Source organism: Meleagris gallopavo, chromosome 11 (genome assembly GCF_905368555.1).
Source record: "Meleagris gallopavo chromosome 11, MGAL_WU_HG_1.1, whole genome shotgun sequence".
Taxonomy (NCBI): Eukaryota; Metazoa; Chordata; class Aves; order Galliformes; family Phasianidae; genus Meleagris; species Meleagris gallopavo.
Window position 1 is genome coordinate 4,304,124 of NC_139414.1, and position 15,467 is coordinate 4,319,590.

The following is a 15,467-nucleotide window of genomic DNA, read 5'->3' on the forward strand; positions in this document are numbered from 1 at the left end:
CCTGCCCGCGGCCGTTGCTAGGAACGCTCAGGCCGGCGTGGATGGTGGGCGGGATGGGCCCAAGCCGATCCAACGTTCAGCAACGCGGGGCTCCCTCACCTCCCCGTTCCTACCCACAGCCGCGTGCTGGGCGCCCTGCCCCGTATCCTCGCTTTCCAGAGCTGAAAGGGTACGAGGGTCCGAACGCTTCCCGCACAAGTGTTGGTGCCGCGCTACCAGACCGTAAAGCTGGGGCAAACCACGGAGGTATTTGCGAGCGGACCGCCGGGCCCGAGGCGCCGCTGCGAGGGAGCAGCCCCAGCGCTTGCACGGCCTCCTTCCCGCCAGCGGCGCACTACAATTCCCAGAATGCTGTAGGGCACGGCCCTGCCCGCGCACCAGAGCTGGAGGGCCCCAACCGTTACTCCCGCCTCAGGCTCACGCCCGAGGAGCCGATTGGCTGTCGGCGGGGCGCCGGCTCTGAGTTCTGATTGGTTGCGACCGCCGTTGAGGCGGTTGCCGGAAGGGGGCGGTGGGAGGAGAAGTAATATGGCGGCGGGGAGCGGAGAGGGGCAGCAGGAGATGATGGAGGGTGAGAGCCTGCTGCGGCCGGCGGGGTCGGGTCGGCACGGAGCGCGGAATGGCGTGGCCCCAGGTGCTGCCCGTGGATCGGGAGCCCCCGGAGGGGTGCGATAGGCTCGGGGCTGTCCTGGCCGGGCAGCCCTTGGGGGTCCGGCCTGAGGCGAGCCCTGTGGTGATCCCGGGAGCGGGGCCTGAGGGGCGCGGGGCGCGGCCTTTGCGGGGGAGGTGGCAGAAGCGGGGCTGTGGAGGTGGCCGTGACGTAAAACGTAAGGAGAACGTAAGGAGAATCCGCCGGCGTGGTTTCCTCGTGTGGGAGCCGCCGTGCCCAGGCGGCCGCTCGGGCTGCAGCCAGCCGTGCCTTTATGGCTCTTCTTCTTCGTGTCGTTGGTACCCTCATACGTGATACTGGTTTTATTTCCTCTGAAAGGTCTTTAAGTGTCATAGATCTCCTTCCATTTCCGTAATCTTTGGAATTGCACTTCATTGATCTAAGAAATTTCCTTTTTCCTCCAGTCTTCTTCCCAGATTGTTGGTTTTAGGAAGATGTGATGGGAGGAAAAAGTGCATCCAAAATCAAAGTAGAAACAAGGGGTAAGAGGCCTTTTATTTAAGACTAAACCTTTCATTTAGTTAATTTAGGATTTCTACTAACTGCATAGTGGTATTTGTGAGTCCTGGTTGTGATATCTGCTTGCTGCTTTCTGCCCTCAGCGTGCTGCCAGAAGCAGCCTAACTCTGCTGTTCTCTATCTCCTGCAGTCGATAAGCGGATTGAATCGGAGGAGTCAGAAGATGAAGGGAAGAAACAAGCGGTGCGCTTAGTGACAGACCTCAGCCAGCAGAGCCTGAGAGATGAGCAGAATGGTGAGAACTCTCCAGGTACCTTCCCACCTCAATGATGGCTTTAGGGAGGTGTGAGCCACCCACCTGTGTCAGTCCTTTGTATTTCTCCGTGTGGATACATGGCGTTTGTCTCAGTGGTAGATAACAGCTGCCCTAGAGAAAACTTTTTTAAGTAATAATATAATCCTTGCTATTGTAAAGCTGCCTTGTTTCATGGAATTGCAATATTAGATCCTTTTTTTAATTATTGGTGTGTGAAACCATGCTTCTCTTTGAAATGTCAGCATTCAAAAAGAGCTTGATTCATGCTTCTTTGTGAAAGGGTTCTCATTTTCTATAGAAAGGTGCTGGAAGTGTTTATTAAAAATGAACTTCATACTCCTCTACTGTGTACAGCTTTTAACTTTAAAAATTGCCAGATCCCTTTGGAAGGCAAAGAGTACTTTTTCCAGGTAGACTGAAGAAAGCAGGTTGATGTGGTTTGTTTTGTTGCAGGATTTCTATTTTTTTTTTTTTTTTTTTGCTTAAAAATTTTAAGGCATGAAAATTGTACCTTTGAATTGCCTTGATTTCAAAATGTCTACTGTTTTTGCAGTTTGTTTTAGCTCATTGGGTAAAAATTTCAGCAGGTGCTTTAAAGCCTGTGCTTATTTAATGGAGATGTTTGTTTTATGGTAGCTTGCAATTTGTCAAAGCAAATCAATACCTGAAGAACCTACGCTGCAGTATCATCTGGACTTTTAACAATAGCTAACAATTTAAGGTGCAGTACATCCTGCTCGTAGGTATTATTGACCTGGAAATAGAACTGAAGTAAAACACTTTCTGCAGCAAATTTTAAATCACTGTTAGCTATCAAACAAACAAAAAAACCTGTAAGTTGAAAAATGTGTGGTGATGTTTCTAAGAGCACATCCCGTGAACTGTGGGGATCCCGAGCTGTGCCCATCAGTTGAAGCACACAGATCAGTCGGGGACAGTTTTCCTTTGCTTGCACAAAATGTTTTGAGCGTTCATTCAGCTGATGTCACTTATTTGTGCATTTAAGGCTGTGTGTTGTATGTTGTTTCTCTTTGGGAGCTGTAAGAGGAGAGAAACGACTTTGAATGACATACTTTTATTTCAAATGGGGGCAGGAAAAAACCAACTTATTGTCTGACTTACATTGGATGCTACTTAATGTAAAAAACAAACAACTATTTCTAGGGTAGGAACCAAAAAGAGGAATAATACTGGAGCACTTGAGTTAGGAGCTGGCAAGGAAAGTAAGGTGTTCAACTGAAAGGAGTATGGATATTTTGCCACCTTTTTTCCTTGAAGCTCACAAATAGAGATCACACAGCTGAGATTTCACATTTATTGTTGAGTTAAATCTCTGAGGAACAGCACTGCTGCTGTGAAATCTTTTTACTTATCTTATAACTTATACTTTTCATGCATGTGCAGTTGAAAGGTGCAGTCGGGCTTCAAATGGTTGTGGTGCTGTGGATTTACGTAACAGAAACTGCTGCTCTGTGCTGCAGAACTCGAGCTTCCTGAGTGGCATCCTTTCTTCCTACACTTGCAGAGCTTGCAGGCGTGGGTTGCACCAAGCCTCTCTTAAGTAACTTTAGTGGCAAAGCGATGTATTTTTTTTCCCTCTTGAGAAGCTGTCTGCATTCTAAATTGTGGACTACAGTACTTAATACTGAGTATCTAATGTACTGCAGCAGCGTGTGAGCTGCTGTGTGTGCTGAGGAAACGCACCGCTTGACAGAGAAGCCTCTCAGCTGGCAGAGACAGAGGAACATTTTTGACTAAAGTATCTACTGAGTGCACCAGCTTTACTGTTAGACACCTTTAAAGCCCCCAAAAGGACAGGTTCCATCATTGAACACTGAAACTTACTACTTGTACAACTCAGTCCAAGGGGAATAGTTTGTTTTTTTCCTAATGAGACGTCTCAAATAACTGCTGTTCTGCCCTCAGCCTCTGTTCCTGGTGGCTGTAAGTTCAGCTGGGCTGTTTGTCTTGGAGCGCCCTGTGCTGGCAGATTTTTACACTCTAGAAATAGGTTAAAGAGATGTGGTCATGGGCAGTGTGTCTGTTTCTCTGCTGAAGCGCATCCCTCCTCATCTGGAAGAAAAATGGAAATTCAAGTGCTGCCTGGTGCTAAAATGCTGACGGGCACATTTATGCTTGTCAGTTCTATACCAGCATGCAACGTCACCAAAACTCTCAGCTTGCTTTCAATCCCCAAGCTGTAATTTATGCTCCTTGCTAATTTCTGCTATATAAAATATTAAAAGATGAGGAACAGAGGACTGTCTTTAAATCTTCATTTACACAAGTCAGTTCAGTGAGGGCTCTTTCCTGTCGTGGCACAATACAGTGAGGTAAATAACTGTGTGGAGCTATCAAACCCTGCAGCTTGGCAGGATGAACAATTGTGATGTTTGTACCGTTAATCCTTACCTGACTGCAGATGATGACAAGCATTTGTAGGGAAAGCACTCATTAAGGATTGGGGATGTTTGGCATTTGTATGAATGTTGAGGCCCTGCTCGAGAAATAAAATTCATTATTGTGTTAATGGAATGGGCTTGCGTACTATAATGCAAGAGTTAATCCAAAGTCTTTGAAACTTGACTGATATTAAAGATGCTTCAATTTTTTTGGTTGCACAGAGGGCTTGTATGCTTAAAACGGAAAGGGGTTGCATGTTTATATCTGTTTTGCAGAGCCTTATTAGACTTCCTTTGGAGATTGATACAAACAGCACACCATCTTCTGCAAATGGGAATCGGGTGTGAATTATTCAGCATGAATGTATCCAGTAAATTTCACTCCCTCTTGTGCTGTGATAGAAGTACAGCAAATGCTGGGCTACCTTCCAGAGCTACAAAAGCATTTCCCAAGCAAATGTATGCGGTGTGATAAACACTGTTTTCTAGCATATTACCGAGCTTATTCAAACAAAAGAAGGGAAGTCCATGCGAGTGTGTGCTCAGCATACACTGGCAATATTTGTGAAATAAAGGCACTGTAGGGGGGTTGTGGAGATGCTTGGTCATTCTTGGCACTGCCAGCTGCCAGCTTAGGTGTACTTAGGTTCCTCCTTGGCATCCATGTGTTAGGTTATCTGAGGAGCACAGACTCCTTAGAGGGTACATCCTCAGAGGGATGCTTGCCCTAAGTGTAAAGAAAAGAAATCCTGCCAAGTTCAATCTTAAGACAGTGTTACACATCAGACAGGTGGGCAAGCTGGATAAGGTGCTGCTCTTTTTTCATTTGCTTCTAGGCATGGAGTTGTGTTGGTAAGAAAGCTTTGTTTCATTACTTGCTGTCATGATGCAAGTGAGTGTGTTTTTACTGCAGCAAAATATCCTAATTGTGCATCTTGTGTGTAACTTGTTGTGAAGGGTGCTTGCTCCCTTTGTCCCTCTGGATGTTAGCCATTGTAATCGTGTCTTTAACTATCAGATAGCAGAAGTCTGTAACGTATTTGTTTCTGCTGCAGGAGAAGCAGAGACACCAGTGGACATGGAGACAATTAGCCTGGACCCAGAAGCTGAGGTAAAGGAAGATGTTTTGTTCTTTCAGGCTTTACATAGCAGGATGAAAGGGAAAGAAGTATTGAAACCTAGCTAAAAGATCTAATTCTTCTGAAGGTCCTGGCTATCCTATCTTCTCTGGAACTGGTTCAGAGCCTTCATGCTAGACCTAGAGGTATTCTACTCTTAATCAGTATCCAAAACCTCTTGTTTGTCATTTTGAGTTTTAAAATAAAATAGAAGCACAGGAAGTGTGTTCCAGTTAAGCAGTAAGTGGGTAAGAGAATTCTGTGCAGTACTTTGTTCAAGCTGCACAACTCTTTCCCAGTAAAATTATGAATTTACTAAAAGAAATAGTCCCCTCTTGGTGAAACCAAGCTCACACTGAGGAGAAGGCTTTTGCCCTCTCACAGGTACTGCCTTTGCAGTTAATGAACTTAGGCCGTGTGCTTCACCATTGCTGGTAAAATCATCTGCCAAAGCAAATTTTTATGAGCTCTTTAAAGAGAAGTTTTAATGAGCTGCGCTTTCTGTAAGTCTGTAATTTTTCTTAGAAGAAAATAACCAGGTTCATCTTTAAAGAGTATTTTGAAACATTTGCTGAATCCCTCTGACTTCTGTTTCTCTCTCAGGATGTTGACCTGAATCATTTCCGAATTGGGAAGATTGAAGGGTTTGAGGTGCTCAAGAAAGTAAAGGTAACAGCTCAAAGGAATAGAGAATATCGTTTGGAGCTGGAGATTGTGTGTGTCAGACCTACTAGAGAACAAACTCAGGAGTCTTTTTGGCTGCCATCCTAGCAATTTCACCTTATGTTTGTGTCAACATGATGTTATGATGTGGAATACCAATAGCCAAAAATCATAAAACCATGACAGTTTGTCTGAAGAAGGTCCATCCAACCTAAATTTCTTCTCTTCTAGTTTAAAGGCATTTCCCCTTGTCTTATCACTATTAGACCATCTATAAAGTTGGTCCCTCTCCTGCTCATATGCTCCCTTCTACTTCTGTAAGGCCACAGTGAGGTCTCCCTGGAACCTTAAAGGATTTCTGGAGGCTTCTAGTAAACTCCTGCTCAAAGCAGGTCCAGTTGGAGCATGTGGCTTAAGGCCTTGTCCAGTGAAACTCTTGAGTGTTTCCAAGGATGGCGACTACATGGCTTCTGTGGGCCGCTGTTCTGGTGGCTGCATTCGTGCCAAAAGCTTTCCTTCTGTAGAGATGGAAGAAAACAGGAAAATATTATATTTTACAAAACCAAACCCACCTTCTGCCTGTATGCCAAAAAACATGACGTGCTGCTGTTCGTGTCTTTTCCTGCCAGACTCTGTGTCTGCGTCAGAACTTGGTGAAGCGCATTGAGAACCTGGAGCAATTGCAGACCTTGCGGGAGCTGGATCTGTATGACAACCAGATTCGGAAGATTGAGAACTTGGAGGCTCTTGTGGATCTTGAGTGAGTCATGGGGAATCACCAGGTTTGGGCTGTGGGTGGATTGTCACTGAGTTACCGAGCTGTAATTATTCCAGTCTTAATCACCCAGAGCCTTCTCATCATTCTCTTGACTGTGAAGGGCAATATCTGGCCTCCATTGATATTTAACTGTGCAGTAAACTAGTTTTATTGTCCTGGAGCTCACCTGGGACAGTGGAAATGAAACATCATCTGTGTAAAGCAGCAAGAATGGTAGGTGGTTGCAGCTTCCATCAGGTGCAGGAGCGCTCAGGTATCCCGTGGTATTGATAGGGACTGCTCCATATAACATTTGTACTTCTGAAGAAAAAGACTAGAGATGTGACTCTCTTGGGGACAAAGTGCTATTCCCAGTTTCTGGCACTAGTCCTTCATCAGTCTGGAGGTGGATCACAACCATTTTCTCTGGGACTGTGGGGGAGTGACGTGCTTACGGCAGTGCTAACTGCTTCATGTTTAAGGGAGACCTTGTCCCAGAGAGGCAGAGCTTGTAGGGATGTACGTTTCCTATGGTCTGTACAGTGCTGAAAGTTGGCTTCCCCCCACGGTGGCAGTTGCACAGCTGGGCAAAACAGTGTGCTTTTTGCATGTGACATAGCTTTGCTTTCTCCATGGCGTGCTATGAAAGTATTTTGAAAGTTGTATTCGCTATTTCTGATTAAAGAAATGCCACTTGTGACTCCAGCTTGATGGCCTAACAAAATGCTTGATTTCTGCAGATAGTGAGGCTCACCATCAGTTTACAAATGCCTCTGCCAGGACCTTCCATGCCTCCTGGACTGAAGAGCCCTTTGTTTTGTTTTACCTCAGGATCCTGGACATCTCGTTTAATGTTCTGCGACACATTGAAGGACTAGATCAGCTTACCCAACTTAAAAAACTCTTCCTCGTCAACAACAAAATCAGCAAAATTGAGAATTTGAGCAACTTGCAGCTGTTACAGATGTTAGAGTTGGGATCCAATCGAATTCGGGTAGGCTTGCTGTACGAGATGTTAGCTGGAGAGTTTTGAGCTCTGTGGCTTTTGGGATTAGCCTGTTCTCAAAGTGCTCTGTGTTGACTTTGACTTGTGATTTTGCTGTTTTTATTGCTCTAGCCATTCAATGCGTAGTTGTTTATTTGCTGCACCTGCTGGATCCTTCCATTATGTGTGTGTAGTGCCTGGCTTCTAAGCTACAACTGAGGAGTTTTTCTTTAGCTCATTCCCTGGGTGCTGCCTTCTGCAGATGGCAGTTTTCTCTTGATAGAGAGCCAAACCTATCAAAACTACCAGCTATTGTTTTCTCTTGCCTTCCTCGTGGCTCTGTCTGCTTCTATTTCATCAAACCAATTGAACTCTAATAGCAGTTTCAGGTGTGTATGTGTATTTGATAAATCCCTCCAATTTTCTCACTCAAGAAAAATGTTTTCTTGAGGCCTTGCTCTGAAGTGCCTCAAAAACCTGATAGCCCACTGCTGACTGCTTTTTCTAATTTGTCAGTTAGCAACCTTTCCAATTTTGTGGTTTTGATTGCACTTAAAGGGAGGCAGTTCTGAGTGGTGTCTGCTGTCCATAAGGCAGGCTTCTGCATTTTGCCCAGCTCATAAGAGAATGGGTGAAGCAGGCAACACAAAAGACTCACTGTGTGCAAACTATTAATTTTTTACAAGCTTTTTCAATTATATACACACTTCATAAAGCAGCTGTAAGAAGTGAGTGCATTCCAGTCTAGAAATCGTATAGAATGACACTGCCCAGTTGCAGATGTTGAGAAACTCTTCGTTATGTTGATGAACAAATGAGGGAAGTACTTATTTATTTTTCATATTTTAAGTGTTGTGGAAGCACATCTCCTTTCTAGAAAAGAAGGAAACTCAAGCAATTACAAACAGCCTTCGAAGGCAGAAGTGTTTGCTGCTTTTATGAACAGGAAAAACTCATTTTTCCCCAAAAGCTGAACTGAAGTGACTCTTCTGTCTGAAGGAATTGTTACTTTGGAAAGTTACGTAGGGGGAATAAATCCTGAGTGGGAGAGCATCAGCCAGATGAGTGATTAGGAGCCTTATGGTTCACATAGGCTGGGGAATGTGACTTACAGAAGTGCACTTTTTGTATTCAGAAGCATAATAGGCTTTAGGGGCATCGATCCTTGCGTTTCTAAAGCTGGGTTAAAGAAAAGTATTACATCTCATTTCTCAGCATCATTACTCATAGTGTAATGTATAGTGCAAATAAGAATGAAGACCAAACCAGCTGGGTTTCTGTACTGATACTTGGGTGGTGTATTGCCACCAGTGTTGGAGAAGCTGGAGAATGTATTTTGAATGACCAGCTTGAACTATTTTATGTGCATTTATTTTTGCAGTGCTGAGGCTGTGCATGGTAAAAACCAAAACAATGATATCACTGTATGGGTAACAAGTGAATTTTCTGATTTTTAGCATCTTTTCTGTTAATCTGTTAATTCTTTGAAAAGCAATGCTCTATGCTGCTCATTGCTTTACTGGAGTGAGAAACCTGTGTCTAGGGTGGGCATGAAAAAATGCATCTCACTTGGGGAAACCAGAATTCTTCTGGTAGTTTCCTGCTGGCAGGGTGGCCTGGCTACGTGCTTCATAGGTGGGTGTATCTGTAAGAAGCTATGAGCAGGCAGGTCAGGCAGTGTCTGTGGTCTGGGATGCCTGCTACGTTCATCCCCTGAGCATTAAAGTTTCTGCAGTAGTGCTGTGTTAGTCATTTGCTGCAAAACTCTTAACTTCTTGCTGTGCACTTTTAACCGGATCTGACGTGACTTAGAAAACACTTGTAGTTCTGTCCTTCTTGTATGAATGGTGGGGAGACAATTTCATGCCTGAGCTGATCCATTTTCATGCTTTTCTTTCCAAAGTTGGACTGAGGCAACTACAAGGCAAGCAGTTCATTTGTTCCCTAGCTTTTTTTTCCTCATGCCTGTTTCATACTTAAATGTGGCTTTTTTTATAGCTTTAAGTAGCTTTTTTTTTTTTCTCTCTTTCTGATTATTTCTTCTCAGTACCCTCAGAGTCACAAGTATTTCCTCCTCAGGGCTGGGGGAGCTACCATTGAGAAACAAATCTATTATTTTCTTGCAAGGCCAAAACAGGGGTAAGTCCACAGGCTTAGAAGGAGGGTGAGTCCAAATATGAGCTGATAAACAGCTTATGTTGAATCTGTTGGCAATTCTGGGATAGAGATTAAAAAGCTTCTTTCCTTCCCGGAGCATACCTGTAATACACTGTGTGCATGTGTCCATTCTCCTCTGCCTTCCCTTGCCCACAGGTGCACACAGAAGTCTGAGTGGTGCTGGGATGTGGTGTCCTGTCCCACCAGCACTGCTGGGCTCTGTCCCTGCCTGGCAGAAAGGTTCTGAAGGCTGGCATGTCACAAAGTACTTGAGCACAGATGCACAGCTGTGTATCCATATCCATACTGCTGCTTTCCTGTGAGCCAAAACCTGTTTTTAAAATTTGTTTTTAGCAGTGCCTACTTGTATTTTATCTTTTTTGTAGCTTATCCTTTGCAAAGAGAAAATAATTGTTTTTTATTTCCTCCTGTTTACAGGAGCCCTTTCTAAAACCCATATTTTATCCCTCTTCTTGCCCAGTCTTTTTTTAATCTTGTGTTGATGCTTTCTAGTGCACCCATTTTTTTTTAATTCTATTTTTTATAAATAAAGAATATGGTTCTTCTTGGTGCCTCACAAAGATGTTCTCTCCCACTAAAAGCTGAGCTCAGCATTTAAATTGATGTAGTGTGTATGCTCTGTCAGTAGTGTGTGTATCTAACGTGTACGTTGCTTGAATTGGTATGTGCTGCCAGTAGTGTGAATATACAGACAGTAGTTAAATGTGCTAACAGCTTTGGCATCTAGATACACCCAGGAGACAAGTAACCTTCCTTATGGCAGAGAAACCAATGAGCAGAGGAGCTGGGCAGCTTGCCTCCGACTGCTTTCAGCACTGATGGCTAGTACTGAATTTGGGAATTATTTTTTTCTCCTCCAGCTTCTCTTTGCATTCACCAGTGACAGACACTCTAGATTCACAAATGAGTATCTCCTGCCCTGGGTGTACACCTTGTGGCCCAGGGAATGGCCTTTTCAGTGTTGCAGAGGCTGTCCATTCTCTGATCCCGCCTGGACAGTGGGGCTACAACCAGGAGAAAGTGATGTGACCCCTGCTGAAGCCAGCAGCTAGCAATGCCGTGGGCCAGCTCTCGCAGGCTGAGGTTTGCTGTCACTGCACAAAGCCCTGCACTTTGCTCCTGGGTCCCCAGGGAGGCCCGGCCCACGCGCTTTGTGTTGTGGAATTGGCAGGCTTGTTTTTCACAGGAGGGGAACTGCTGCACAGTTCAAGGCTATACAGTGGTGCTAAGTGTGTCTGCAGGTTGGAGTTCTGCATCACAGCAACGCTGTCTGCTTTGGTCTTCTTGCAGGCCATTGAAAACATCGACGCCCTGGCTAATCTCGACAGTCTGTTCCTTGGAAAGAATAAAATCACCAAGCTCCAGAACTTGGATGCGCTGACAAACCTGACCGTGCTCAGTATACAGGTACTTATCCTGCTCTGTCCTCTTGTGATGTGAACACCTTTACAATGAGCTCTTTGGAATCTTTGGTGTTTGGGTTAAACTGCTGTAGTAGAAGAATGAAATGAACGTGAAGCCCAACTTCCTTCTTGAAATATAGCTTGTCGTTTTTGCAGTAACATCAAATGAATAATGCCAGAGAAGTCCTTTATTGGCAGTGAGCTCAGTGTCGCTGCCTTCTGCCTGAACAGGGAAGAAAAGTGAATGACAAGCCTGTGCTAAATGAAACCTGCCCTTAATGAGCTACTGGAAGCTTCCAGCTTTTTAATGGGTGGAATAAATACCTTCAATACTATCTGACAAAGCTCGTGCAGTCTAGTACAAGCTAGGCAGATAGTTCCTGAGGAAGTCATACTTTCTACATGTTACAGTACATGTAGGCATCTTAATCTATAGGATAAACAGAACTCTATGCAGCAGAGTATATCAGAACTGAAATCCTGTAACTTCACTTAGTGTTATTCTGCTAAAAAGACCTACAGAATGAATGCTATTAATGCATCATCGTGTTTCTGAAGAGACCAAGTAGGAAACTGCTGCTTCTGATGGGGAGGTCAGGGTCTGACTCTCCTGAATTTGGAGACTTTGCTTCCTCTGGAGACTTTGCTTCCTTAGGTATGGTAGTGCAGGCCTTTAAAACCTAGCACGTGGCATTGATGTTGACCCAAACAGGCAATTTCCCCTTCCAATGCTTTATCTCCTATGACTGGCTTGCATTTGGGGTTGTTCAGACTGATCTTAAACTGTTGTTATGCTTTCAGAGTAACCGTCTGACCAAGATTGAGGGGCTGCAGAGCTTAGTGAACTTGCGTGAGTTGTACCTCAGCAACAACGGCATCGAAGTCATCGAGGGGCTGGAGAACAATGTGAGCAGTATAAGTGTGTCAGAACTGCTGCCTTCAGCATCCTGCCAGGGGGGTGGGCTTTTCCTGAATCTTTTGTTCCTAAGCTGCTTCAGTTGCATGAAGGGTTCTGAATATCTTGAAAAGACTTCAAAAATCCAAGTATTAGTTACATTGAAATCCCTTACGTGCACGAAGCCTCTCTGGATCTGGAGTAAGTTGCTTTCTTGATTGTGGAGGGGAGCATTTGAAGCATGTGGTTCATGCAGCAGCCTGGCAGATCTTCAGCAGTGAAATGACTGATGGCCACTGCTGGCTGGCTCTGATGTAGCATTCCAGACAGCAGTTTGTAGGTAACTGTGAGTCTTTATGGGTAGGACAAGTGGAGCTGGGAGTGAGAGGGACGAGCCATGGCATGTGGCTTGCCTTCCTGACACTGTAATTCTAGATAGGATTGATTTCACAGAAGTCTGTAGCGTTTTGATTCTCACGCAACAGCAGATGGCATTGTAGGAGAGCAGAGAAATCAGAACTTGGTTGTGTGCAGGGCAGAAAACTTTCTCTAAAGCTTTTGAACCCTCTGCTGCAAAAAGTGTTCGGCTCTGCCCAGGAGGATGCTTCTGATCCAGATGTTAGTGGATTCCTGTTAGTGTACTGTGGAGGGAGAAAACTTACTTTCTAGGAGCCTTCAACTGATGGTTGCCATCCAGCAAGTAATTGCTTTCATTTTTGTTGCATGGCTTCTGGGAGGTCAGTAACCAAGCTCAGTTAAAAGCAGTCTTGCTAAATGTATGCAGGAGTTCTCATTGTAGGAAAGCTGGTGATAACATGTCATTGCTTCTAATTTTTTATCTCTGGGCCTGAGAGACAGAAGATGAAAGGAAATCTAGTGTAACGTTTTGTTTGCTTGTCTAGAACAAACTCACAATGCTGGACATTGCATCCAATAGAATCAAGAAGATCGAAAATATCAGTCACCTAACAGAGCTGCAGGAGTTCTGGGTGAGTGCTGTACACAGAGAAAGAGGCCTCTGATGGGGAGGAGTGGTGAATGTCTGTCTTGGGCAACTGCCCTTAGGGCAGCTCTTGGAATGTTTCTCATCTTGTTGAACTGTCTTAGGAGGGTAGAGTGTGATGGTTTCCCCTTGGGAAGGAGTTGAGCCAACGAAGATTTTGGCTGGGCTTTGGTTAGTGGTAACAAGCCTGTCTCTATCTAGAACATAGGCCCTGCCTTCACGCTTGTGGTGGTTATGAAACAGCCTTACTGTGTCCTATTTTTGCAAATCTCATCTTTCTTTAAGTCAGCATGACTGTGTAATGAGAGAAGCTGATACTGTGTCACCACTGCCTGGATCGCAGCCTCTGTCCAGAACAGACTTGATATGGTCGTGTTACAAATATGAAACAAATGGAACTCTCCAGTTTACTTCCACTCTGGGAGGCAGATAATTGCTTAGGGTTGTTCCTGTTACCTTTGTGATACCCTGGGTAGCAGGTCCTTTACCATTCATAAGTCTGCTAAGGATATATGCAGAGACTTTTTCCACCTGATATATCAGTACTGTGCCACTTTGGGGACCTGCATACAAATCTGTTCATGTCTTAGGGAAAAGCAGCAGGTATTCATGAATTAACAGGTGCACTAGCTCCTTTCCTTTGTTAAAGCTGAATGTTATGCTGCCTAATGCCTGTTGTTTGGAGTTCAATTATATAAATTTTATGAGCAGTGTAATTATAATTATATATAATTATATAAATTATATGAGCAGAGGCTGAGAGAGAGGATGGAAAAGCGGTTGCAAATGGAATCAAGCTGCAGACCCTATTGTCCAGGCTACGTAGACCATCTTTCTTATCTTGGAGAGTAGCTTAGCCAACTGCCAGTGGTGTTACCTGCTGGTATTTATTCCGTAAGGAACTCTTTAAGTAACAGGAGCTGAGAAGCCTGTTCAAAAGATGTCATGTTAGAAATGAGACACTATGGTACGGTCAGTGTGTGACCTGTTGGCATCCTTTGCAGTTTCCTCCAGTGCTCCTGTTTGTGGTTGCTCTGCTTTAGAAGGCACTGCACAGCTGTTTCAGTTCCTTTTACAGGAAGCAAAGGCAAGATCCTAACCTCACTGGGCTTTCCTTGCAAAAACACAGTGCTTTAAGAGTCCTCTGCCAGACAGAGCATTGGCCAGGATCTCCTGGCTTTGTCCAGCTCCTTTCCCTACCTGGAAATGGAAAATGCTCTTCTGGCTTCTACCCACCCCCCCACTTCAGCAAAAAACAGTTGCTGAGGGAGGCCAGAACCAATTCATTGATAATTGTTATTTTTTTAATCTCCTGGGAGAAGGACCACACAGACAGGAAATCCCTACCGATGTGCTAAGATTGTACAGTTACAGCCACTGGGTGATGATCCTCTTGAGCAGCATTGGTGTGGTTCCTGATACTGGAAGTATTGATGTGTGTGTGCATGTGTGTGCTCTGCAGATGAATGATAATCTCGTTGAGAGCTGGAGTGACCTGGATGAGCTGAAAGGAGCCAACAATTTGGAAACTGTGTACCTGGAGCGAAACCCTTTGCAGAAGGATCCCCAGTACCGGCGCAAAATCATGTTGGCCCTCCCATCTGTCCGGCAGATCGATGCCACGTTTGTTCGGTTCTGAACCTCCTGCTGCCCCTTCTCTCCTGCCCTCCTTGGAGAAATGTCCCAGCTGGGTTTTTTATCCACTTACCACTCCCCAGGTCTTCAGTACACTGACACTCTCAGAGCAAATAGTCAACAAAAAGCACTGACTACCAGATCTCGTGTACAATGCACTCATTGTTTTTGAAATGTTGTTATTATTATTATTATTAAATCTTAACATAAGAGACTTCCTTGTGCTTGTATCTTATTTGCCCGGGAGGTTTGGCAGCAAGTATTTGCAACAGACTGGAGCGTTTCTACTTGGAGCCACTTGGTGACACACCTTCAGGTTTGTGATATCCTTGCAAACATCACTGTTCCTGATCCAGACTTAAAGGTGGTCTGTAAAAATGTGGGAGGGCAGTGACAGTGTTGACGTGGAGGAGAATCGGATAAAAATGCTCATCCAGGTATCAGAGTTGAGTTTTTGCTAAATATCTGTTAGTAAAACCAGAGGGGGGAGGAGAGCTGGAAGACTTTCATGGCAATGTTGGTTGTTGGCTTTTTTGTTGGGTTTTTTTTTTTTTTTTTTTTTTTTTTTTTTTTGAGGCACAGTTACAGGTTTGCTATAGTTGACTGAGAAGAAATAGCTTGAGTTGCAGAAGCTGTGTGAGGATGTGTGTACCTGTATGGAGCTTCCACTGGAGGCACTGCTAGTATGGCATCCATGTTAAATGCTGAGCTGTAGACCAAGCTGGGGACTGGAGGAGGAGTTAAAAGAGGTAAGATAATGGGCTGTGTATTCCAGCTGGGGAGGAGAAGGGTCTAGGCCCAGGCCTTCTTCATGGCCTTCACCTCCTATTTCCTGCCCTGTGTGTACAACAAGTATGTCCACAACAGCAGCCTGTGTGCCTTCACCTCAGCCTGTGCACTGTGGGACTTTGTCCAGCACAGCAATGCTGCTTGCAGGTGGGGCTCTTCTGCCTCAGCTGGTTGTTTGCTTGGGCTCCTTGTTT

General features: G+C 44.7%; 1 protein-coding gene across 6 annotated transcripts; it reads left to right on the forward strand.

The window, feature by feature from the left end:
• The first annotated feature begins 449 nt into the window (after window positions 1-449).
• On the forward strand, window positions 450-14,698 carry PPP1R7 (protein phosphatase 1 regulatory subunit 7). Of its 6 annotated transcripts, none has more exons than XM_003209041.5 (11): window positions 450-571; window positions 1,075-1,152; window positions 1,320-1,439; window positions 4,903-4,958; window positions 5,569-5,634; window positions 6,258-6,388; window positions 7,217-7,379; window positions 10,839-10,955; window positions 11,753-11,857; window positions 12,749-12,835; window positions 14,312-14,698. In XM_003209041.5, exons 2-11 carry the CDS (start codon window positions 1,110-1,112, stop codon window positions 14,486-14,488), a joined length of 1,065 nt encoding a protein of 354 aa, XP_003209089.1. In that variant the 5' UTR covers window positions 450-571; window positions 1,075-1,109; the 3' UTR covers window positions 14,489-14,698. The 6 variants fall into 6 exon arrangements, with proteins under 6 accessions (XP_003209089.1, XP_010714813.1, XP_003209088.1 ...); XM_010716511.4 differs by having other exon boundaries at window positions 1,320-1,424; XM_003209040.5 differs by lacking the exon at window positions 1,075-1,152 and having other exon boundaries at window positions 453-571.
• Window positions 14,699-15,467: the final 769 nt, after the last annotated feature.